Raw genomic sequence first — 26,814 nt, 5'->3', positions numbered from 1 at the left:
ACCATTTTAATCAAAAGAAGTATTCAGACTTCTTTAATCATGATAAAGTGCTAAAGTGCTGGTTAGAATGGGAAGGTTTGACAAAGAGGGTGGAATGTGTCAGGTGATGAAAAAAAGGTCTTCCAGCTGCTGATCAAGAAAACATCAGAGTGCTTGTCACAGCCATCAACATCGATGGGTCATGGTAGTACCTATCATGCCCCCCATTCCCCTTCACAAGTTGTGATTTTGAAGCAGTTATACGGGGCACCTCCGTAGCCAGGTGGGAAGGAGCAACAGTGTCGTAGCACACGCTTCTTGATTAGACCGGGGTTCGAGCCTGTCACCACTAAATACGGAGGATGTGGAAAGGTCAGGGAATGACCACCGCATATCCCGGAGCAATATGGCCTTAAGTTGCTAATGCTCCTAAAAAAAAAACCAAACAACAAACCAAACAAAGCAGTTATACACTACTTTCTAGAAGAAATATCCAGTGGTTTCGTGTTGATGCCAGTAAATTTAGTAGCATGTCAGTCCCCCTTAGGCTGCTGCTGTAATGCCATCTACTTTCTTAGGTAGATGTTCCACCAGTGAATAATATACTACAGTGAGTATGGTCCTCCTGCATTAGCATGACCGGTTGAGCTACCAATGTTGGACAAGTTTGTCTGACCCTCACCTGACATTTCCTCTTCATCACTTAGGTGTTCTTTCAGGTTGAAATTGGAAATCAGCACCAGTCATTCCAACTTTCCAATTTTTTTACATTCATGTCTATGAACAATTCTCAAACAGAGCATGGAATTGTCTAAAATGTTAGCACTGGAGTTCATAGTTTTCCACCTAATCACCAATGGTCCTAGACTATACCATGAGGAATGGTGCCACACCATAACTCCACCTCTGAACTTCATTGTTGGCTGAATGCACTCCACATGCATATTTCATGCATCTTCTGAGAGAGGTTCATCACTCGATATAACCAATTTCCACTGCTCGGCAGACCCATAAAATGTTCATTGCACCATATAAGATGAGGCCATTTGATCTGATTGGTGATGTTTGGCTTATGCACTTCTGTCTCATGAAAACTGAGGCTGTGGACTCCATATGTAGTGTGTTCATACAAACCTGAACACCCTGATGAGGCCTTAAACGCCTGCTTGATCTTATCAGGGATGTCTGAAAACAAAAGCAATCTATAGATCCCCTATTTCTATTGTTAAAAAGGGATGTCCAGATACGTTTTCCATGAGCTTATGGTGATTTCCATGAGCACCATTTAAGGATCTGGAATTCACTATCCTTAATGCTGGTCAACAGAGTTGGTTTCTCAGCACTCACTCCAAATACTCAATGCATAGAGAAGAAGGCTTAATGTAAAGTAGAAATTTTTTCTGATGACATTACAGTCAGAAACTGCTACTAAATCCAATTTAATTTTCCAGAAAGTCTTCAAAAAAGTTTGGACCATAAAAATTTAATTTAGGAATGACAACTTTTGATTAAGAATGGTTTCTAAGAATTTTAGTTCAGTGGATACACAAATGCTAGTATTGTTGATTACCATGCCGAATTAATAATCCTTGGAAGTTGAGCAAAAAAAAAATGATATATTTGTTTTATGTGGGTTGAACTGTAATCCAACTCTTCAGATGGGTACAGAAAACTAATATTACAGTTGGGCATCTTTGTATAAAGTCGGCAGTAGAGCAGTTAATGGTGGGCACAGAGAGAATAACGTCTGTGTAAAAGCTGGATTATTCTTAGAGAACAAATGAAGAGACACAAGAAGAGTAATACTGAATGCAGTAATGCTGAGCAGATTGATCAGGCTAGCAGATAAATTTGAATTTTATAGGAAAGATCTGGGTTCTCAATTTAGATACAGTAGAAAGTCGATTGTCCTTCAATTTATGGCACCGAGACCATGATGGATAATCGAATAGATGGATAATAGAATATGCACATTAAAAACCTTATACATACAATAGACTGGGTCATCTAACTTGTTTATTTTATTACATATAATACATAACCTAATGAAATTTAATTAAACTTTAATTATTTATTTTTTATCGGGTCATCAAAAATCATAGTACAGATATCTACATACATACCTATTTTTAATATTTTGACTTACATTGGTATAATATTTATAATGTCATAAAAAAAATTTAAAAGAAAACAATATTATATACATACAACATTGTTCTAATGTCATTAAAGAAATTAAAAAAATAATAATATTACATAATTAAATTTCTTTTCTAAAAAAAAGTCAGTCAATTTCTTTGGTTTCATTACCTCTTGAGCCTTTTGGGAGGCAATGTTGCAAAAGTAACACTGGCTTCTTTTTGTACCTCGAACCACTCAATGCACTTTGACAACATAGTTTCATTAGCATTAGTATTAGTAGAGGCATATGATGCAAGAAAGCAAATTTATTCAGCATCAGCCAAAAAAAAAAAAAAAAAACACACCACTCCCATTTCACCCCTCCGTTCGCTCGAAATACCTGTCCAGTTGAGCCTTAAATTTGTTTAGGCTATCAACTTCAACAACAAGTGATGGAAGTCGGTTCCACCAACCAACCACCCACTGGCCAAAGGCAAATTTCCGCACATCTATCCGACATCCGTCCTTCCAAAAATTTGAATTTATGCCCTCTGAGCTGATTATTCTGAGCAAGATGAAGAATCCCATTGGCATTGAGCATGCTCAAACCATTCAAAGCCTTATACACCTCTATCAGATCACCTCGCCGGTGCCTAGTCTCCAGACTCTGTAATTTGCAAAACTTAAGCCTTTGTTCCATTCACTAATCTTGTTGCCCTTCTGTGTACCCGTTCCAGACATGTATGAGGTCTCCAGACCTGTATACAGTACTCAAGATGTGGCCTAACCATTGCCTTATACAAAGGAATAATCACCTCCTTATCCCTGGTAGAAAAATTCCTGTATATCATTGACAAGACACCATGAGCTACTCTTGCAGCTCGTCTGCACTGCTCACAGAACTTCATATCTGCCTGCACAATTACCCCCAGGTCCTTTTCATTCTCCACCACTGTCAGTGTAGTACAGCAGAGTTGATACATTGCTCTGGGGTTACTGTTTCCCATATGTAGTACTTTACATTTGTTAATGTTAAACTTCATTTGCCACCTCTCAGCCCATCTGTTCAACCTTTCCAGATCCTGTTGCAGCAGCATAGCGTCAGTGGTGTCCTTAACAACCCTGCCAACTTTGTATCATCTGCAAACTTGGACATTAAACTTGATAACCCATCATCAATATCATTCATAAACACCGAAAACAACAACGGACCCAACACTGAACCCTGAGGAACTCCACTAATAACATTAGTCCACGTTTAGCAGTGTCCATTGATTACCACTCTGTGTCTTCTGCCACTCAACCATCCCCTTATCCAAAGCAGCAATTTGCCTCCAATGCCACACTGCTCCAATTTGTGCAGCAGTCTTCCATGTGCAACAGTATCAAAAGCCTTTCTAAGATACAAATATATAATATGAAAGTTATTCCCTGCATCCAGTTCTTTTGTGACTACATCATAGTATCCAATCAAATTGGTCAGGCAAGACCTGCCCTTAACAAAACCATGCTGCGTCTGAGCTATAACTGAATTCTTGTCTAGATGATCCTGCAGTGCTTCTTTAATCAGTGCTTCCATTAATTTACCTGGAACAGAAGTTAAACTAACAGGTCTATAATTACTTGTGTCAGCCTTTGATCCTCCTTTGTGAATTGGGGTTACATTTGCACTTCTCCAGTCTATGGGTACCTCCCCTGAGTCCAAAGAAGCTCTCATAATTATGGCTAGGGGTTTGCTTACTTCCTTTGCTGCCTCCTTTAATATAACTGGATAGATCCCATCCACCCCAGGTGCCTTTTTTATGTTTATCCTCAACAATCTCTCCTCCACTTTCCTCTCAGTTATTACGAAATCATCCAGCTCACTGCCAATGTTTACTTTACCTACATCATTCTCCTTCCTGAATAACTCCTCATGCGTGAATGTAGATGCAAAATACTCGTTTAGATTGTTAGCCACCTGAGCAGAATCCTCAACTGTTGAACCATCAATATCCAGTGGACCAATCTGATTCATCCCTTTCCTTCTTGAGTTTAAATAGGTAAAGAACTCTTTTCTGTTTTTCGTTGCATCCTTTGCCAAGGATTTTTCGTAGTCTGCCTTTGCCTGCCTAATCTCCTTTGTGACTTGGTTACAGACCAACTTATATTTATCATAGGCTTCCATGACACCCATTAATTTGTTTGTATCCCATGCATTTTTCTTCTCTGCCACATGTCTCATTAGTTCATCTGACAACCATTTAGGCCTAAACCTTGAACAATAATTCTTAGTTGGTATGTAAAGCCTGGTAGCCTCCAAGATTAGTTCCTTGAATGCTTCCCATTTTGAGTTTGCTGTTGGTAACATCATCAGTTGGTCCCACTGTATAGAATTTAAATACTGTCTCAGTCCATCGTAGTCGCCTTTACGAAAGCAATAACCCTTCCCTGTACCCCTAATGGTAGTTACCTCTTTGAGTAAATCCCACTTCAGCACACTGTGATCACTGCCACCTAGTGGTTCATTTATCTGCAGATTCTTAATGCATGAAGAATCACTACTGATAATCAGATCAAGAGTATTGCTCCCTCTTGTTGCCTCACGAACATGCTGATGTAGAAAACAATCATCCAATAAATCCACAAAAGCCTTGCTAGTGTGCGAGTGACCAACCCACAAATTCCAGTCAATATCTGGGAAATTAAAATCCCCCATTATAAGACTCTCTGATTTACTGGCCCACTCTATTTCCCTGTACAATATCTTATTATACTCATCAGAGTCATTAGGCCTATAGCACACTCCTACTCTCAGTTTTGATTTCCCTATGCTTATGTCACACCAAACTGACTCGACACTGCCCTGTCCATCGATGTCGACTGGCTTCACTTCCTTGGACTTTGTGTTTCTTAACTAATAGCATAACCCCTCCTCCCCTCCTGTCCTGTCTATCCTTTCTATACACATTGTATTCCCCAAATTCCAGTTCCGCATTCCTTATATCTGTGTGACACCACATCTCTGATATCCCAACAATATCTGCCTTTGATGTTTTGAGCAATACCTCAAATTCATCAAATTTATTTACCAAACTCCTAGCATTGGTGTACACGCAGGTATACATGCACCTGTTTCTATTCTTGGCTATCCTAACACAACCCATGTGTTTACTTGTACCGCAATGACTCCCAGCAGTCTCTGAAATATCCTGCATCTTGTTTTTCAGGCTTCTGCTCATTTCAATAGAAGCAGTGCGAGAATCACTTCCACCTCTGCCAGTGGCTACTGTTAATCTATTAGTCCTTGTATCCTCCCCCCCAACTAGCAGTTTCCCGACCCACCTAACTCTGCCACGACAGCATCAGCAAAAATTCTTGCACCCTTTCTATTTAAGTGTATCCCATCCCTGTAGAAGCAATCTCTCCTGTTAACAAGTACAGTCCAGGCTGAAAAAAATTCTACCCCTTGAGCCTTGCACAATCCCTCCAGGGCCGAATTGATCGACAAGGCTCTCATCATATACTCCCTCCTATCGTGTCTGGGCAGAATTGCAGACACTTTCAAATTCAACCCTAATTCACGGCTTTTTTTCAACAGTGACCTGTACTTGCTAAGTAATTCCACCGGTCTCCTACTCTTAATATCATTAGTGCCAACGTGTACAACTATATCACCTTTTGTGCTCTTAAAAGATGATATCCGCTCTACAACGTCATCAACCTTTGCCCCTTTTTGACATACCCTGGTCCTATTCCACCTATCCTTTTTACAAAGCATGTTCCCTGCTTCCCTGACAATAGAGTCACCAACAACTACTAGTTCCTGTGGGACCAGCTCATTCTGCCATTTCAGCTTCACAGTGGCTAGTTGTTTGTTGTTCCATCAATAGCAGCTTTTTCTTCTTCAGTTTCAGACTCATCCGAAATTGTCATCACTCTGCGCATGTTTCATTGTCGTCTAAAATTTTGCATCTGACTTCCATTTTGTCCATATCGAGCCAATCATTTACTTCCTCCATCAAAATATTTTTAAAACCAGGAACATTTGAACATAACTGCAAAATTTCAGTTTCTTTTGAAATTTTTTCTGTATCAGTTGAATTTATTTCTGGGCAAAACTTATTCCAGTTTCTTCATATTGTTTGAACTGGAACATCATTCCAGGCATCAGCGACATTGAAAATTGGGTCTTTTATAGTGTTGCTTTTCCAAAACTCTATCACATCTAATTTATTTTCTGCCGAAACAAGTTTTTGAATGAACATTTTGCGATAAAGATGTTTCATACTCTCAATCACGCCTTGGTCCATCAGTTGAATGAGAGATGTTGTGTTTGCTGGCAGAAGGTGGCATGATATTTTGCTATCATTGCTTTTTAAATCACATATGTGTATGGGATGAGTAGGCACATTGTCCATCAGTAGCATTGCATATTGTGGTAAACCTTTTGATGCCTAATGTGATCTTACACATGATACAAATATTTTATGAAACCAATCATGAAATATGTCTTGGCTCATCGACACATTGTTTTGTGAGAAATATTTAACTGGCAAAGCATTTAAATTAATATTTTAAAATTATCTCGGCTTTTTTAGTTTTCCTATAACAACCAAAGGCAATTTATGACTACTGCTGGCATTAGCACCTACCATTATAGTGATGCGATCTTTTATCCCAGTGCCATATGTATGTTCAGTCATTGAGGCCAGTGTCTTTTGAGGTAGTGCCTTCCTTTTAAGGTCAGTCTCATCGCAGTTGTGTATTTGATCTTTAACCAAACTTTGATCACCTATTTCCTTCTGTAGTTTTTCACGATAAACAGAAATTGCTGCTCTATCTGCACTTAGCTTCTCACTCTGGATCAACAACTGTCAAATACCATGGTGAAACTTAAATTTGTCCGACCATCTGATATAGTCTTGAATGAAGGATCTCTGCCTAGTTTTTTTTAATTGAGTTCAATAGCTTTTTCAATTATTATAGGTCCTGACAATGGAATTCCTTGGCTACGTTTTTGAAACAAACCGTTGAAACATCGTGGTATCCAATTGTTCATATTTAGCAAGCTTCATTGTTTTATGACTTTTAACATTACCATCAGTGGTTTCCATTTTCGACACATGGTTTTCAATTTTGTCTACATCATGCTTTATATCATTTACTGCTGTTCTTCCTATTCCATAAAACGATGCTATACTTGTAGCACTTTCACCTTTTCTTAGATGATTGATTATTTCAATTTTTTGTGATAATCCCAACACTACTCGCTTACGTTTCTCTGTCATTTCAATGGGTTTACTAATAAAAATTATTAAAATATGAAACAAGAGGTTAAAAGTACAATTGTATACAGTGAGTTGTAAACAAAGACTGAGTGACACATGGTGTCAGTATCACAATGCATTACGGTGTAGTGGGGTTAAGTGATGGTTAACAGAGACTGAGTAAATGGGGTGATGGACAATCGAAGTTAGCATTAGCAGAGGCATTTGATGCAAGAAAGCAAGCTTATGCAGCATCAGCCAAAAAAAAAAAAAAAAAAAAACACCCACTTCCACTTCACCCCTCTGTTCATTCAAAATATCTGTCCAGCTGAGCCTTAAACTTATTTAGGCTATCAACTTCCACGACACGGGATGGAAATCTGTTCACCAACCAACCACCCTCTGGCTAAAGGCAAATTTCCGCACGTCTATCCTGCATCTGTCTTTCCTCAATTTGAATTTATGCCCTCTGAGGTGATTATTCTGAGCGAGAGGAAGAATCCCATCAGCATTGAGCATGCTCAAACCATTCAAGGCTTTATACACCTCTATCAGATCACCTCGCTGGTGCCTAGTCTCCAGACACTGTAATTTGCAAAACTTAAGCCTTTCTTCATAAGAGCACCCCTTTGTTCCATTCACTAATCTTATTGCCCTTCTCTGTACTCGTTCCAGTAGCTCTACATCCTTCTTGAAATGAGGCCTCCAAACCTATATACAGTACTCTAGGTGTGGCCTGACCATTGCCTTATACAAGGGAATAATCACCTCCTTATCCCTGCTAGAAAAATTCCTATATATCATTGACAATACACCATGAGCTACTCTTGCAGCCCGTCTGCACTGCTCAGAGAACTTCATATTTGCCTGCACAACCACCCCTAGGTCCCTTTCATTCTCTACCACTGTCAGTGTAGTAGCACAGAGTTGATACGTTGCTCCGGTTGCTGTTTCCCATGTGTAGTACTTTACATTTGTCAATGTTAAACTTCATTTGCCACCTCTCAGCCCATCTGCTCAACCTTTCCAGATCCTGTTGCAGCAGCATAGTGTCAGTAGTGTCCTTGAGAACCCTACCTACCTTTGTATCGTCTGCAAACTTCGACATTAAGTTTGATATACCCTCATCAATATCATTTATGAATACAGAAAACAATAATGGACCCAACACTGAGCCCTGAGGGACTCCACTAATAACATTAGTCCACGACGAGCAGTGTTCATTGATTACCACTCTGTCTTCTCCCCCTCAGCCACCCCTTTATCCACAGCAGCAATTTGCCTCCACTGCCAGACTGCTCCAATTTGTGCAGCAGTCTTCCATGTGCAACAGTATCAAAAGCCTTTCTAAGATCCAAGTATATAATATCAAAGTTATTCCCTGCATCCAGTTCCTTTGTGACTGCATCATAGTATCCAATCAAATTAGTCAGGCAAGACTTCCCCTTAACAAAACCATGCTGTGTCCGAGCTATAGCTGAAGTCTTGTCTAGATGATCCTTCAGTGCTTCTTTAACTAGTGCCTCCATTAATTTTCCTGGAACAGAAGTTAAACTCACAGGTCTATAATTACTTGTGTGAGCCTTTGATCCTCCTTTGTGAATTGGGGTGACATTTGCACATCTCCAGTCTGTGGGTACCTCCCCTGAGTCCAAGGAAGCTCTCATAATTATGGCTAAGGGTTTGCTTACTTCCTTTGCTGCTTCCTTTAATATAACTGGATAGATCCCATCCACCCCGGGGTGCCTTTCTTGTGTTTATCTTCAACAATTTCTCCTCCACTTTACTCTCAGTTATTACAAGATTCTCTAGCTTACTGCTAGAGTTGAATACACCTCTGGCTTTCCCCTCGCTAAATAACTCCTCATGTGTGAATGTCGATGCAAAATATTCATTTAGTTTGTTAGCTACCTGAGCAGGATCATCAACAGTTGACCCATCAATGTCAAGTGGACCAATCTGATTCATCCCCTTCCTTCTAGAGTTTACATAAGTTAAGAACTCTTTGCTGTTTTTCTTTGCATCCCTTGCCAAAGATTTCTCGTAATCTGCCTTCGCCTGCCTAACCTCCTTTGTAACTTGGTTACAGATCAACTTGTATCTATCATAGGCTTCTGTGTTGTGTGTTAATTTGTATGTATCCCATGCATGTTTCTTCTCTGCCATATGCCTCATCAGTTCATCTGACATCCATTTAGGCCTAAACCTTGAACAATATTTCTTAGTTGGTATGTATAGCCTAGTAGCTTCCAAGATAAGTTCTTTGAGTGCTTCCCATTTTGCATTTGCTTTTGGTAACATCATCAGTTGGTCCCACTGTATAGAATTTAAATACTGTCTCTGTCCATCGTAGTCGCCTTTACGAAAGCAGTTCTACAGTAGTAGTAATTTTTCAAAACTTTTAGAATTACCCTGTCCCAATAGATCTAAAAATCAAAGACATCAGAATGGATGGTTAATTTTGGGAATTGGAATCATCTTCAAATCACCCTACCATGAAAGATTGTTCCCACAGGAGTGGCCCCCAACACCTCTTTCTTGCTTCTAAACTACATTCAAAATGGGCAGTAAGGTTAATTAATGACTGATCTCTTACAAAGTTTCTACCCTTTCTGTCTCATAGATATTCTGTTTTAGCTGCCTGCCTTTTCTGTAGATACTTACATGGTCATTGCTCTGCATTGGCGTCTATAATTCCTCTCTCTCTCTCTCTCTCTCTCTCTCTCTCTCTCTCTCTCTCTCTCTCTCCAACACGTGCAGCAACCATTTACTGTCCAATTTCAAATTCACTGAACCAGCTTTTCAACTTCTGTTTTCTGGAACAACCTTCCTTCACTAGTATTTCCTGAAAATTACAATCTGAAGAAATTCAAGATTTGAGATGATAATAGGGTTAGGGAATGAGGAAATGGATAAAAAATTAATCACATCCAGATAGAGAACGTCTTAGAAGATTGGTGTTACAAAGGGTTAAAGAAGTGTTCAGATTTCAATGTAAAATCCCCAAAACATGGTCAATCCAATTTTCTGAATTAAGTTTAGCAACCACAGAATTTATTTTGAGAGAAAAGGTATTTCTGCTTTGACCAATTCTTCAAATAGGCCTACGTGGTTGGGAATATTCATATTGTGAATTAAGCAGTTGACACCAACCGTGTTAAAGCGTGTTGAATTAAAATAAAATAAAATAAGCACAAAAACCAAATAGATAATTTAATATTACTCAGGTAAAATGTAAAAATACTAATTACTATTTACAATAACTTTACAATTTACAATAAATTATACAGTAATAAAAGTGTTAAAACCAATAAAATATACAGAGATAAAAGCATTAAAACAGAAGCTTTCGAAGGCATCTGCCTCCTTTTTCAACAGAACACTAGACTCGGTCTGGGAGTGGGTCACTCGCTTATTTTTTCGCTTGGCTTGAGAGTCCCCTGATCGAGTGTCCTCCATATCTTCTGTCTCGTCAATAATGTCCAGGTGGTCACTTTGTGACTGCATCAAGGATCCCTTCCATTTAGCGAATTCTGGATAACCGGGACAGTTCAGTTTATCGGGCATATGTTGGGATGATCTGGTAGGGCACTGAAAATGCTGTCGGACGATGTCCTCCACAAATCTGTGGTTGAATTTGGAGGCACACACAGGTGGTTATTGAAGTTTTGTGCTATCCCTTCAGTCACTAAGGGGGGGGGGGAATAGCCTAGTGTGAAAATGCTAACAGAAGAGCAGGATCACTTCTCTTAGGGGCTTCCTGGGGCGATAGTGTCATTAGTAATTCCGTGGAATGCATAGGTAAGGAGTTCACAGTCAGCCAGGCAAAGTTTATGGCAGTGGGGGGAGTAACTGAATTCATTGCTTCTGGTTTAATGTACACATAAAGCAGTTAATACACACATAATATAACATACAGCAGTTATCAGCACAGTTTGGTGGAGCAAACTTCCTGCTCGGTTTTAACACGGTTTGAGAACCTCCCCAGTCAAGTGCAAACTACCGACGTGGCCACTGCTTTATATCAGTGCCTCTCTATGGCCCTGCTGCAAGCCACATGGTGACCATTGTAGGTCTGGCAACAAAGGACACAGATAAAAATGCTGGTAGTTTACTAAATTCCCAGTAGAATATAAAAATAGTCTCACCTAGGGAATCCTCCGATTAAGTTCTTTCAGCTTGAACACTTTTTTGAACTATATGCACATTTTAAACTACTAAATTCCATTAAAATCAGGAGCACGATAAAACGTGTCTGGACACTAAGGCCGCCATATTGGATGCATGGGGAGCACTCTTTCATCAAATATTCTAACCTCGAGCTCCTCCATAGCTAAATTCGCTATAATTGCACTAATGGAGGAGCGCAATTGACCTGAACCCGCCGTGAACCTGCTTATACATAGTGTTACGAAACATCATAGTGGTACTTGACAGGCATAACTCCACACCACTGCAAATGTCCTCCACACTTAACTGGGTCCTACTATTTAAGGTGACATCCTGTGGTACTTGATAAGGAGGCATATTATAGCAAAGCCTTGGATCTTTTGAATGACAGAACAACTTATAAGATTACCCGTAGAAATCCACTGGCAAGCTTGGACCACCAGGTTAATAAGATGTTGCAGGTTTGATTAAAGGCTAATAGGATTACTAAGGAACAGTTTTGGTCTTTACATGCAATGGGATGTCAACTGCTCAGGTTTTATGGCCTTCCTAAGATACGTGAAGTGGGGGTGCCACTTAGGCCTATCGTTTCATTTGTAGGCAGTCCCACATACACATTGTACAGGTTCCTGGCTGGACTATTGTTGCTTATAGTGGGGCTTTCTCAGTTCAGCATTAGGGACAGTGGGAATTTTGTACATTTTGTAAGGGAACAGTCCATAGAAGAATATGAGATCATGATATTGTTTGATGTGACATCCTTATTTTACATGCATTCCCATTGATCATGGAGTATGGTGTACACACATGGATCGCTCTACAGAAGGATGTCACCTTAAATAGTAGGACCCAGTAAAGTGTGGAGGCCATTTGCTGCGCAGGCGCAGCAATCGCTCCCCCATTAGTGCGATTATAGCGAATTTAGCTATGGAAGAGCTCGAGGTTAGAATATTTGATGAAAGAGGGCTCCCCATGTGTCCGTGGAAAAGATAATGATACATTTACAATTATTCGGAAGGGGAGGGAAGATGAAGTTCTTAATTTTCTTAACAGCTTTTCCCCATTTATTAAGTTCACCTCGGAGGTGGAAGTAGAGGGTACTCTGCCATTCTTGGATGTGTTGGTCTATAGGGCAGGACCGAGGTTAAAGACTAGGGTGTTTAGTAAACCTATGTGCCGGGGCCAGTATTCGCATTACAATACGGCTCAGACCAGCCATCACAAGAGTAGTATGATTAGGGCATTAATAGACAGGGCTAAGTCCCATTGCAGCACCTCCAAGGATAGAAAGGAGGAGTTTAAACGTGTCACAGCAGATCTCCTGAAATGTGGCTACCCCCAGAGGATCATAAATAAATATATTCAAGGAGAGCAGAGGCGAGGTGAACCATTTACACCTGTTGCCACGGCATACATTCCCTATTATCCGAGCGCATAGCACATGTGTTATGGAATTGCCAGACACGCTGTGTGCAGCTTCCAGGCTGTAGGTTGCACACAGTTGTGTCTCAGGTAAAAGACCCCATACCAAGAGAATCTATAAGTGGGGTCGTTTATAGTATCAAATGCCCGGATTGTGGGGAATGTTATGTCAGCGAGACAAAACGCCATTTTAAGGATCGTCTGGGGGAGCATATGAGTGCGATAAAGAACGCAGACTATGGAAAATCTGCTGTGGCGGAGCATTTTTGGGAGGCACATCATCAAATCTCCCCGGACGAAGCGGTTATCATCGATTGGGCGCATAGGTTTTGGGACCGCAAGTGGCTCGAGAGCTTGTGGATTTGTTCCGCTGAGAACAATACTATCAATAGGGACAGGGGAATATGCATTCATCCCCTCTTTGAGGCAGTGATCCTTGGACGGGATGAACGATTCTGCCTGGCATGCTCCCGAGCCATTTCCGGTTCCGTAACACATGAGGAGAACATTGCACGTGTTTCTGAACCGTGTGAGGAGTGCTGTGAGCCTGTGGGTATTTAAGGGTGTACTGCAAGGTAAAGTGTGCTGTTGAAAAAGGAGGCAGATGCCTTCGAAAACTTCGGTTTTAACGCTTTTATCTCTGTATATTTTATTGTATTTTATTGGTTTTAATGCTTTTATTAATGTATAATTTATTGTAAATAGTAATTAGTATTTCTACATTTTATCCGAGTAATATTAAATTATCTATTTGGTTTTTGTGTTTATTTTATTTTATTTTAATTCAACATGCTTTAACACCATTGGTGTCAACTGCTTAATTCACAGTATTTCTGCTTTGAGTTGCCTTTAGTTTTACAAATTCAGTTAATAGTTTTCTTCTCAGCAAAGTGAAATCAGAATTCACAGGAAACCCTGAAAGAATCTTTGATTGCTTTTGTCTGCAAACACAGTATAGGCCTTCTATTTGGATTTGAAGAACAGTGATAGTTATTGAGCAATAACTATGGTTTCTAGTGGCTATATATAAAATAAATTGAGTCCCAATAAGGGAGAAAAAAAAACACATAACACAGTTAATTCATTTAGTGATTGAAGTCATCATCATGCATCTTATTGCCAAGCCTTATGCAGTTTTGCCTTTGAAAGTAAACTTCTTTATCACTGTCAAAGTTTTAGCAAAGTACCTATGCATACATGTCTTTACCTGTATACTCCTGTGAGATGTGGATTGCAAACCAAACGTTGAGCAAGATACCATAGAATAATCACACGAAGAACATAAATATGTTACTAACACACACCACCAGAGACACATAAGTTCTCTTTTATTCGTTTTAGTGATATTAGTGTGAGAAAAAGATGTTCTATCCTTATATGTCTATTATATGTACATTTCTGATATGGTAATAATAATAAATTATGTTCTGTTTAAGTATCCTTGCCTCTTACCTGCTCTCTTGCTACACGTTATCCATAGCACAAGTTTTGTAGTAAAGGAACCATTATTTGCGGCATTCCAAGATCTGACTATAATAGATAGGGTCTTAGAGTGAAAATACAATGCTGATCTGATGCTGCAAGTTCTATTCTCCACATTGCTGAAAAGATCTTTAGGACATGAGATCATTGTCCTATTATAAAAACCACTAGGCAGTCACATAAGTTCATTGGCATTTTCTGGGATATGCTTTAATCAAGGTTTTGTAGCATCCAAACCATTCCTGGAACTTAGGCAGCATTCAAAGCACTTTAGATAATTCAGAATATTAAGGCCCAGCCCAGCATAACTCAGATGCCCAGATAAACAGCCAATGTAACACCAAACTTCCATGCATCTGTTCTGCAATCATCCTTCCTCAATTTGAATTTATGCCCCTCGTGTGTAGTCTAAGCAAAGGAAGAATCCCATCAGCATTGGGTTTCTCAATCCATTCAAAGCCCTAAGCACTTCAATCAGATCATCTTGCAGATGCCTAGTCTCTAGATGCTGCAATTTGCAGAACTGAAGAACCTTTTGTTCCCATCACCAGTCTTGTTGCCCTTCTCTGTACCCATTCCAAGAGCTTTATATACTTCCTAAAATGAGGCCTCTGGACCTGTATGCGGTACACAAGGTGTGGCTTTTCTCCCTTCTAGCAAAATAACTGTACGTCATTGACAAAACTCCATAAGCTATCCTGTTGGTCTGTCCTCACTGCTCAGAGAATTTCATATCTGACTACGTGATTACCTCCCCCACTCCCAGGTCTTTTTCATTTTCATAACAGCTGTTATGTTACTGTAGGATTACTGCTATTCATATGCAGTACTTTGCATTTGTTAATGTTAAACTTCAGTTGTCATTTCTAGCATTTATAGCATTCAGTTCAGCATTGGGCCCAATGCTGAACTCTGAAGGATTCCACTAATAAAATTAGTCCACAAAGAGCATTGTCAATTGATAATCACTCTGTCTTCTCCCACCTAACCATCCCTTTAATGATAGCAGTAACTTGCCCTCAATACCAAACTTCTATAATTCATATAGCAGTCTTTTATGTGCAGCAGTATCAAAAACTTTCCTGAAATCCAAGTATATGATATCAAAATAATTTTTTGTATTCAGTTCCTTTGGGACTGCATCATAATATCCAATCAAATTAGTCAGACAAGATTTCCCTTAATAAACCCATGCTGTGGCTGAAGTATAACTGCACTCCTGTCCAGATGGTCCTTCATTACTTCTTTAACCAGTGACGCCATTATTTTCCCTGGAACAGAAAGTTAAGCTAACAGGTCTGTAATTAGTTGTCACCCTTTGATTCTCCTCTGTGAATTGGGAATACGTTCGCACATCTCCAGTCCACGGGGATTTCTCCTGAATCTAATGATACTCTCATAATTATAACTGAGTGTTTGGTTACCTCCTCTGCTGCCTCCCTTAATATAATTGTGTAGATGCGATCCACCCCATATGCCTTTATGTTTAACTTCAACAATTTCTCTTTCACTTTCCTCTCAGTTATTACAACATCATTTATCTCCCTGTCAGAGTTTGATAAACTTCTTGCATCCACTTCCCTAAAGAATTTCTTATGTGTGACTGTAGATACAAAATACTTATTCAATTTATTAGGAACCTGAGCAGGATCATCAACATTTGAACCGTCAATATCAAGTAGACCATTGCGATTCTTTCCATTCCTTCTAGTATTTACATAAGAAAAGAAGTCTTTGCTATTTTTATTTGTATATTTTTTCAAACACTTCTTATAATTTGCCTTAGCTTGCCTAACATCCTTAATAACTTGATTGCGGACTAGTTTATATCTACCATAGGCTTCTGTGTTGCCTGATAATTTATATTCATCCCATGCCTTTTTCTTCTCTGCCACGAATCTTATTAGTTCATCTCCCATCCATTTAGGCATAAACCTTGAACAGTATTTCTTTGTTGGTATTAAAACCTAGTAGCTTCTTTGATTACTTCCCTGAATACTTCCAAATTAGAATTTGCTGTTGGTAACCTCATCAGTTGTTCCCACTGCACACAATTTAAAAACTCTCTCAGACCTCTGTAGTCACCCTTACAAAAGCAAAACCCTTTCCCTTTACTCTCAACAATAGTTATGTCTTTAGTTAAATTTCACAGTAGTACACTGTGATTGCTGCCACCCAGTGGGTCTTTTACCTGCAGATTCTTAATGCATGAAGAATCACTCCTGATAACCAAACCAAAAGTATTGCTTCCTCTTGTTGCCTCTCTAACATGCTGCTGTAGAAAACAGGCATCCAAGAAATCCACTCAGGTTTTGCTAGTGTGTGTGTGTGTGTGTGACCAACCCACAAATTCTATAAACCTCTAGAATGTTAAAATACTACATTATGAGAGAGTTTGATTTGTTGGCCCATTTTATTCCCCTGTATAGCTGTTTGTTATACTCATCACAGTCATTAGGCCTATAACACACTCCTACTCTCAATTTTGTTTTCCCAGGGCTTATATCAAACTAAACTGACTCAACATTACACTCATCACCCAAGTCAACTGGATGCACCACCTTAGATTTAATATTCTTCTTAACTAAGAACATAACCTCTCTTCTGTCCCTGTCTGTCATTCCTGTATACATTGTGCTTTCTATATTCAAATTCAACGTCACTTATGTCTGAGTAACTCCACATCTCCACTATTCCTACAATGTTTGCATTTGCTGACTTAATTATTACTTCAAATTCATCAAATTTATTTAATTGTTTCTAGCATTAGTGTACATGCAAGTATACATGCACATATTCATACTCTTAGTCACCCTAACACAGCTCATGTATTAATTTGTTCCATTATGACCCATAGCAAAGTCTGAAATCCCAGACACCTTGCTTTCCAGGCTGCTGCATGTACCAGTAGTAGCAATGCAGGAATCACTTTCATCTCTGTGTGTGGCTCTAGTTAAACTATTAGTCTATGTACCCCCATTCCCAAGCTAGCAGTTTTCCAACCCATCTATCACTACCTCGATAGCATCAGCAAATATTCTTGCACCCCCTTATATTCAGATGTTTCCCATCTCTGTAAAAACAGTCTCTCCTGTTAAGAAGCATAGGACACACTGAGAAAAATTCTACTCCATGAATTTTGCACATTCTCGCTAGGGCCAAATTGATTGACAAGGCTCTCATCAAATACTTCCTCTTATCATGCCTGGACAGAATTGCACACTTTCAAATTTAGGCCTAACTCTCAACTTTTTTGCCATCATTTCCCTCTAATTGTTAAGTGTGTCCTTAGATCTCTTACTCTTAATATCAGTAGACAGTAACAGCTACTGTCTTTAAGAAAGATTTTCAGTCACAGGGAAACTGCTGTTTAAGTCAGTCAGATTTAAAGCATTGACAAACTTTGTTATGTATATAACATATTGCCAAAAAATGCCAGGGAATTGAAACTGCTTGCAGAAGATGAGCAAGTGCCCCTTGAAAATATTTGTTTAAATAGTTTCTCTCATGAAAAATAACAGCAAAAATTTTTTGCACCCCATATAAGGTGGCCAAAGAAAATCAGTTATATCATTTTGAATCAGAAATTGACCTAGAAGAATTAAATGGGTCATATTTTTCATTCTAGTTGAATGAAGTTGAACACTTGCATTAACATCTTGAACTCATTAGTCGTGAAATTAAAAAAAAATTTGGCTAATAAAATCATTATGATGAACAGTAAAATTTCATTGATAATTGATGAATCAACTAGGTTGAATAAGAAATCTAGTTTAATCGTGTACATTTGAACTTGTATATTGGACAGCAGAATGAGCTGTGCTGTAAATTTGTTTTTGGACTTGATTGAATTTGAAATGTTTACTGCAAAAGGAATATCTGATTCTCTACCCGATTGTCTTCATTTATATGGTATGATGGAAAACTATTTAAAAACTTAGTTTGTGTCACATGTGATGGTGCATCTGTTCTTAGCACACACTTCTTGATTACACCGGGGTTCGAGCCCTTGACCAGCAAATACGGAGGATGTGGAAAGGTCAGGGAATGACCACCGCATATCCCCGGAGCAATATGGCCTTAGTTGCTAATGCTCCTAAAACCTAAATAACAAACAAAACAAAAAACATCTGTTTTGATGGGTAGTAAAAGTGGAGTTACCAAACTAATGAAAGAAATATTCCCTTCATTAAATGTGTGGCGCTATACTAATCACCGATTAGAACTATCATTTGGTTATACTGTGAAATCCATTTTGGGTATTGATAGATTTTAAAGCATTTATTGACAAACTTTGTCATGTATATAACGTTGCCAAAAAATGCCAGAGAATTGAAGGTGTGCGCAAACTTGCTTGATATTGAACCATTAAAAATTGGAAGAATTTTAAGCACATGATGGGTAGCATCACGTTTCTGGTGTGTTTTGGCTGTTTGGAATAACTACGAGGTGCTAGTTAATCATTTTAAAGAAGTAAAGAATGATTCAAATTGGGACCAAAAAAAAATGCAAAGAATGCAAATATTAAGGATTACAGAAAAGAATGAAAATGACAAACTTTATTATTAGACTTGGGTTTAATGGTGGTGCTCTTCAAGAATTATCAGACTTTAGTTTGGACTTGCAGGAACATGATATTGATCTGTACAAGGCTAATAAAAAAGATAGAAGTTGCTGTACAACTTTTTCATCAAAGACAAATGCTTCCAGAGCAACATTACAAAGATGCCACCAAAGCTGCTGAAAATCTACAATTTCAAGGATTTTCACTTCGTGGGACAGATCTTTAATCAATCCAAAAGCTTTTTTATAGAACTTTGAAACAATCAATAGAAAGTAGGCTGCTGGATAGTAAAAATGCTGATTTAGCAGTTTCAACACAAGTGCTTGATAGGAAACAGTGGCCTGAAGATATTAACTTTCAAGTAACTTTTGGTGAGAATGAAATCAGAAAATTGTCAATTAGGCTTCAGTTAAATGAAAGAGATACAATTTAGGAATACCTAATTGAAAAGACAGTTCCAGAAAAATTGAAGCCTTTGATGAATGCTCTGGGTGTGATACCAGTTTCATCAAGTGAATGTGAACGAGGATTTTCACAAATGAATCTGATTGTCATCCCAACAAGAGCTGTGTTGATGACAAAAACAATTTCTTCAGTACTATTTCTTAAAATTGTAGGTCCTCTGCTGAAATGCTTTGATCAAGCAAACTATGTTGATTTGTGGCTGCTTTGAAAACGTCATTCAGCAAAAGACACAAAGTAAAGAAAGAAGTCAGCATATTGTGCTGGATGAGAATCTAAATTTGAAATATTTTATAAAAAAAAAATTATATGCATTATACTTTTTTTTTTATATACTTGAACAATACATTTATGCTTGGAAACTGTGTTATATACAGCAATACCTCCCTTAGCATGGCTTCAAACAGCACGGTTTTTGCTATAACACTGTTTTCAATTAAGTTTACTGTATATAATAAAACTCATTCAATAGCCTAGACACGTACCCTGCATATATGCTGCAGTACCAACTCTATTGTCTCACATGCACATTAGCATTAGTAGAGGCACATGATGTGAGAAAGCAGGCTTATACAGCATCAGCCAAAAACACTGTCACAAAAAAAAAAAACGAAAAAAAAAAAAAAAGGAAAAAGAAAAAAAAACCTTCCCATTTCACTGATCCATTCAATCCAAATGTTTGTCTACTTCTGCCTTGAATTTATTTGAGCAATAAACACAGATGGAATTTTCTTCCAGCAATCAACTATCTGCTGGCTAAAGGTAAACTTCCGCACATCTATTCTACTGCTGTCTTTTCTCAGTTTGAATCTATACCCACTCAGTTTGAATCTATGTCAAGCTCAATGCTGATGGGATTCTTCCAAGAGGAAGAATCCCATCAGCATTGAGCCTGCTCAATCCATTCAATGCCTTATACACGTCAATCAGATCACCTTGCAGATACCTAGTCTCCAGAAGCTGCAATTTGCAGAATTTAAGCCTTTCTTCATAAGAGCACCCTTTTGTTCCCTTCACCAGACTTGCTGTCCTTCTCTGTACTCATTCTAGCAACTCTACATCCTTCTTAAAATGAGGCTAATAGACCTGTATGCAGTACTTTGAGCAGAATGATATTAAGGGTAAGTTGCTACAATGGATAAAAGGGTGGTTGAGTGGTAATCAGTGGACACTGCTCTTCGTGGACTAATGTTATTAGTGGAGTCCCACAGGGTTCAGTTTTGGGCCCACTTTTGTTTTTTATATTTATCAATGACATTGATGAAGGTATATCAGGCTTACTGTCGAAGTTTGCAGATGATACAAAGGTTGGCAGGGTTGTTAATAACAGTAATGGCAGTGTGCTACTGCAACAGGATCTAGATAATTTGCACAGATGGGCTGAGAAGTGGCAACTGAAGTTTAACATTGACAAATGAAAAGTACTACATATGGGTAGAACTAACCCCAGAGGAATGTACCAACTGTGTGGTACTACACTTAGGATGGTAGAAAATGAAAAAGACCTAGGAGTAATTGTGCAGTCAGATATGAAGTTTTCTGAGCAATGCAGACAGGCTGCAAGAGAGCATGTCATGGGGTTTTGTCAATGATGTACAGGAATTTTGCTAGCAGGGAAAAGGAGATGATTATCCTTTTGTATAAAGCAGTGGTCAGGCCACACCTTGAGTACTGTGTACCGGTCTGGAGGCCTCATTTTAGGAAGGATGTAGAATTGCTTGAGTGTACAGAGAAGGAAAACAAGATTGGTGAGTGGAATGAAGGGGCCTCTTACCAAGAGAGGCTTAATTTCTGCAAATTGCAGTGGCTAGAGACTAGGCACCTGTGAGGTGATCTGATTGAGGTGTATAAGGCCTTGAATGGATTGAGCACGATGAATTCTGATAAGATTCTTCCGCTTCCTTAGATTACGAACCTAAGGGGGCATAAATTCAAATTGAGGAAAGACAGTTGTAGAATAGATGTGCGGAAATCTGCCTTTAGCCAGCGAGTGGGTTAATTGCTGGAACAAATTTTAGAGGGAATGTTTGTGTGAATTTTTTTTTTTTTTTTTTTTGGCTGATACTACATAAGCTCATACGCTTTCTTTCTTGCATCGCATGCCACTATTACTAAGTAAATTCCACATCATTTCACTGTGATCACTGCCACCTAGTGGTTCCTTTAGCTGTAAATTCTTAATGCGTGAATAATCACTGCTGATAATCAGATCAAGAGTGTTATTCCCTCTTGTTGCCTCTCTGACATGCTGCTGTAAAAAACAATCATGCAATAACTCCACAAAAGCCTTGCTAGTGTGTGAGTGACCAACCCACAAGTTCCAGTCTATATCTGGGAGGTTAAAATCCCCCATTATAAGACACTCTGATTTACTGGCCCACTATTTCTCTGTATAATTGTTAGTTGTACTCATCAGAGTCATTAGGCTTATAACAAACTCCTACTGTCATTTTTGTTTTGCCAGTGCTTATGTCACACCAAACTGACTCAGCATTGCACTGTCCATCTATGTCAACTGGATGTGCTTCCTTAGATTTTATGCCTTTCTTAACTAACAGCATAACCCCTCCTCCCTTCCTATCCTGTCTATCCTTTCTGTACACATTGTACTCCCCAAATTCCATTTCGGCATCACGTCTCTGATATCCCAACAGTATCTGCCGTGGATGTCTTAATCAGCACTTCAAATTCATCAAATTTATTTACTATACTCCTAGCATTGGTGTACATGAAAGTATACATGCACCTGTTGTTACTCTTAGTTTACTTTTCCATATCCTTTTAATTTTCAGTTTTAACTACTAGCAAAGAATGAATACTGGCACTGTTTTTTTTTTTTTCGTCCCTCCAAAAAAACACTGTTTAATAACACATCTCTATTCACCAGTTATGCAGCAATAATGTGTATTATGCTATGAAGTTTGTACCTGGCTGTACAAACTTCATACATAATGCGAGTACAAACTTCGTACATAACGCGAATTCGATTAACATGTTTTTCAGTTACCACTATTTGAAAAAATTATACTACTTTTCACTTTACACAATGCAAATTTCCAGTTAATGCGATCTTTTTTTTTTTTTTCTTTTTTTTTTATGTGATATTAGAAAAAGATTTGAATCACGTGTTAAGCTTACCGCACGTCAGACGGACAATAAACAAATGTTTGCCTGCTGTCCGCCTCAATGTGTTCCATCAACCATCGGAAGAAGACATGTTACTTGTTCGTCTCCCACTAATAAAGTCAATGCAGACTTGCATTTAAAAATTCTGATTTTTAAATGAGCCAGATGAAAATGTTACTGCGAAGGAGATGATGGTAAAAGAACTAGATGAAATCTTTCATATCGCAGAGAACCTCAAATAAAAGTTTTGAGGTTCTCTGCGATATTTATTTCACCAGGGGCCCAGAGAGGATTGTTGTCAGCTATCAGAAATTGATTGATGAAAAGAGAAAGTCAACACTGTTCAAATATTTCCGTAACAAATTGTTTCTTCATTGTGTATTTTATGTCAGAGGTTTCCAGACTTTCTCGGTTCACAGCGCCTTTAGTGTCTCGGTAATTTTTTCATGGCACACCTAAACCAAAAGAAATGCCTAACAGTTCCATTTATTAAGTAGTTAGGTCCAAACAACTTAATAAGAAATGTTCAAACTGTGAACTACCTCAAGCTAGTTGTTCACGCGATGTCCTGTGGATGGCGAGTATTGTGTTTCCCTCAAAAATTTTAAATATTCCACAGCGCACAGTTTGGGAACTGCTGTTTTATGCAATAAACATTTAATTCCATAATTATTTTCATTATCTTTTACATGGTGTATGGTTAAAAAGTTATTTAAAAGGTATTATTAAAATTCTTTATGGACATTCCTGAAGGTCAAGGACCAATTATAATTTTTCCTATTGATTATATTCGATTAAAGCATTTCCGTTTTGCGCGATGCGCTCGCGGGATGAATTAATCGTATTAATTGAGATCAGCTTGCATTACTCTGTATAAAGTTTACGTTATATGTATTACGCCATAAAGTTTGTGTTATTTGTATTACACTATACTGTTAAATTTGTAAAGTTAAGTTAATTATAATAGATAATAAATTATCTAATTACCACCAGCCTACATGATTTGAACTTTCGAGATACCTATTTTTATTTCAAATCCTTTTAATTGGCTATGAAGTGCAAATTGTTTATAGATTTATTATAATTTGTTCATAGACTGTTTTTCTGGTACGCATTCAATTAAAACCCATTATAATTATATCTCAATCAGCACTGTTTTACATAACACAGAACAATTTTGGTACCAATTATCTAGTATTAATACACTAGATTTCCCCTATCACGTACTAAAGTATAAGTAACAATATTTGTGCCAAATCACTGATAAAAAGGTTCTTTGTATAATAAGTCATAACTTAGAAAATATCTAGTTAAATTTAAAAATGAATGAAAGAACATGACTAGGATTATAAAGGTATTTATTGAATACGATTTAATGTGTTAATTAGTTGAATAAAATGGCAAAATTTTTCAAAAAACTCATCCATTTCCAGGAGCTCAAAATTCTTTAACTTTGCAGTTTACAATCTCAAACCACCAAACATAGATCTTGACAGTCCTGCAGCTCTCTTAACCATGTTTTCTAACTGATTAAAACTTTTAATGTTTTAACTTTTTAATTTTTTTAAAAAGTTAAAAAGTGTAAAAGTTTTTATCTGCATCAAGAGCTTGCTCTCATTACAGTTTGTGTATTATTTGCAGTATAATTTGAAGTTTTTAATTAAGTTACAAGAATACAGAAGTCTAGAGCAGATATTAATTATATTTTCATTAATATTTGGGGATTTATGTTTTCTAAAATTTTACAGGAATACTTTTTGAATATGGCTCAGCCAGCATTTTGGACTTTCCACGGTACTACTCTTACAAACCAGGCTCCTCATGAGATTGCTGTCATGACTGTGAGAGAGAAGCTGTTGGACTCTCTTCCTGAAGAAATTCCATATATGTTAAAACCTGTAAGCTTACCCTCCCTCATGTCATTCACTTTTATTTCATGCATAGTAAATAGGATATAGAGAAATGTTATTTCGACAAACTTCACTGGAACTGAGAAATTATTTTGAATATTTTGTTAATTTTTTCTAGGCTAAAAAAGAAAGAGTGTATTTGCATTGGTTAGCAGTGGGCAAACTGTTAAGGTTGCAACCCTCTTCCTTTTTTCATTTCTGGATTTCGTAATCCACTTTTCCTGTTTTTATTTTATAAATCCCACTTTTATCAGTATTGCATTCAGTTTTGTCTATCTCTGTTTTTTCTTCATTATGCTAGGTCTTTTCTGTATAGTTAAATAAGTTGGTATGTTAAAGAAAACAACATCAGTTTAACTGTAAATTTAAAAAAAATAATAATAAATTAATACTGTATATTTTCCCATTTCAATGCTCTTAATAATAAGAGTGAGTAGTTTTTTTGTGTTGGCATCCATTATCCAGTATTGGTATTAATGTGGGCAAAGATACCTGAAGTTGAATTATAAATTTGAAATTATTTTTGATTTTAATAAATTAAGTGAATTGAGGAGGATTGATACTACAGTCTTAATACTCAAGATAAAAGCAAATAAAGTTTCCTAGCACAAATCTCCTTGAAGAGCACTACTCTTAAACAAATAGCATCACCAAAAGATTCTGGGGTTTTTTTTTTAATATAAGATATCACCATGACATGATTGAAGACTAACTGTACTCATTAGGTATTGGGCAGTCTCGATCAGCAGAACTCCGAAGACTTATTAATAAAATATAATGAAGCAGATTTTTGAGTTGCCATGTGCCATAAAGAAGTGCAAACTTATTATTTTAATATAAGTTTTTCTGTGATATCATAATAAAATTTTAATTTTATTTTGTCTTTATATAATTTTGAGAAATAAAAAAAATGGTAATACTTTGTCCCTATCCCATGCCTTCAGCATTCCTAAGGGCTTGAGTAATATGAAAGGATTTAAATATAAGCTTAAATATACGATTTAAATAGAGCAATGCTAGCAGTTTTCAGAATTCTGTTGCCCTCTGTGAACGTGCGCACACACACTACATTACAGTATTGCAAATTCAACAGATTGAATGTGCATTTGTTTTCATGGTCCAGAATATATCATACTTCATAGTACTGATAAGATGACCAGTGGCTCAAAATACACCTCATGTAACAACTGGTATGTTTTAGTTAGTGTTATTGAATTTCATTAAAAATTTGTTGTTTACATGTTGCTCAATTTTTGTATATAGCATTGTTACAACATTCTTGCAAAACCACATTACAAAAGAGAGAAGAAAAAAAAAGAACCACCAACCTAACCGTATAATTAGTCAACGTGTTGATATTAACTTAACTCAGACTACCTCACAGTTGCTGGGAATGGAAACTATATTTTGAATTGTGCACATGACTCATTATTTATTGGCTGTACAAATACAACTCCATATTCCCATTCTTAGCTCTTTGCCAGTGGTTTCTCAATTTTTGCCTCTTACTCCATCAAAACATGAATGGTTTTGCATAGCTGTTGCATCTGTTTTTCTTTGATCCATTGCTGTCCTCACTGATCCATCCTACTCTTCTCCATCTTTTCACAAAAAATGCATGTAAAACTGACTTTGCTCTTAAATTAGAAATTTTTAAAAAAATTTCTTTAAAAAAGTTTGGGTTGCATAAAATATATGAATACAAATATATACGAAATAACAGGGATTACCTTTATTATAGATATAGGAAGCTTCTTTTCCAGCCAACTCTCCTAGTCCAATGCGCTAATAATTCTTTGGGAAGGCGATATCAATTTTACAAAAAATGTGGGACATCTTTCCCACTGTCAGAACCATAGTGTTCAGACCCCTCGGTCTCAACATTGAGCACTCAAGATTTCTGTCTTCAAACACCATACCTCTAGCAGTAAGGAAACCATTATGTGGACTGACATAAAATTAAATTTGAAGGTCTAAGGTTTGAAGGTTAATAAATATGGAGCGATTATTCTCTTCGGTCCTATAGCTTGACATTAGAATTAAAATTTAGTGGTCTAAAGGGAATGTAGAGAATAATCCCCCCATATCCATTAAGCTTTTTAGACCACTAAATTTTAATTCTAATGTCAAGCTATAGGACCGAAGAGAATAATCGCTCCATATTTATTAAGCTTTTTAGACCTTCAAATTTAATTTTGTCAGTCCATGTAATGGTTTCCTTGCTGCCAGAGGTATGGTGTTTGAAGACAGAATGTTGAGACCGAGGGGTCTGAACACTATGGTTCTGACAGTGGGGAAGATGTCCCACACTTTTTGTAAAATTGATATC

General features: G+C 37.6%; 1 protein-coding gene across 1 annotated transcript in view; it reads left to right on the top strand.

Annotated features, from left to right (window-relative positions):
* LOC150091531 (GTPase Era, mitochondrial) overlaps positions 1-26,814 on the top strand; it is a 242,211-nt gene that overhangs the window by 169,586 nt on the left and 45,811 nt on the right. The window contains exon 9 of the mRNA XM_090384396.1: positions 24,324-24,473. Within this exon, the coding sequence (XP_090240522.1) occupies positions 24,324-24,473 (150 nt within the window). The remainder of the gene's footprint in view (positions 1-24,323; positions 24,474-26,814) is intronic.

Source organism: Mastigoproctus giganteus, chromosome 1 (assembly GCF_048544385.1).
Source record: "Mastigoproctus giganteus isolate SK-2022 chromosome 1, ASM4854438v1, whole genome shotgun sequence".
In the NCBI taxonomy this organism is placed as follows: domain Eukaryota; kingdom Metazoa; phylum Arthropoda; class Arachnida; order Uropygi; family Thelyphonidae; genus Mastigoproctus; species Mastigoproctus giganteus.
This window is presented reverse-complemented; position numbering and strand designations above follow the sequence as displayed.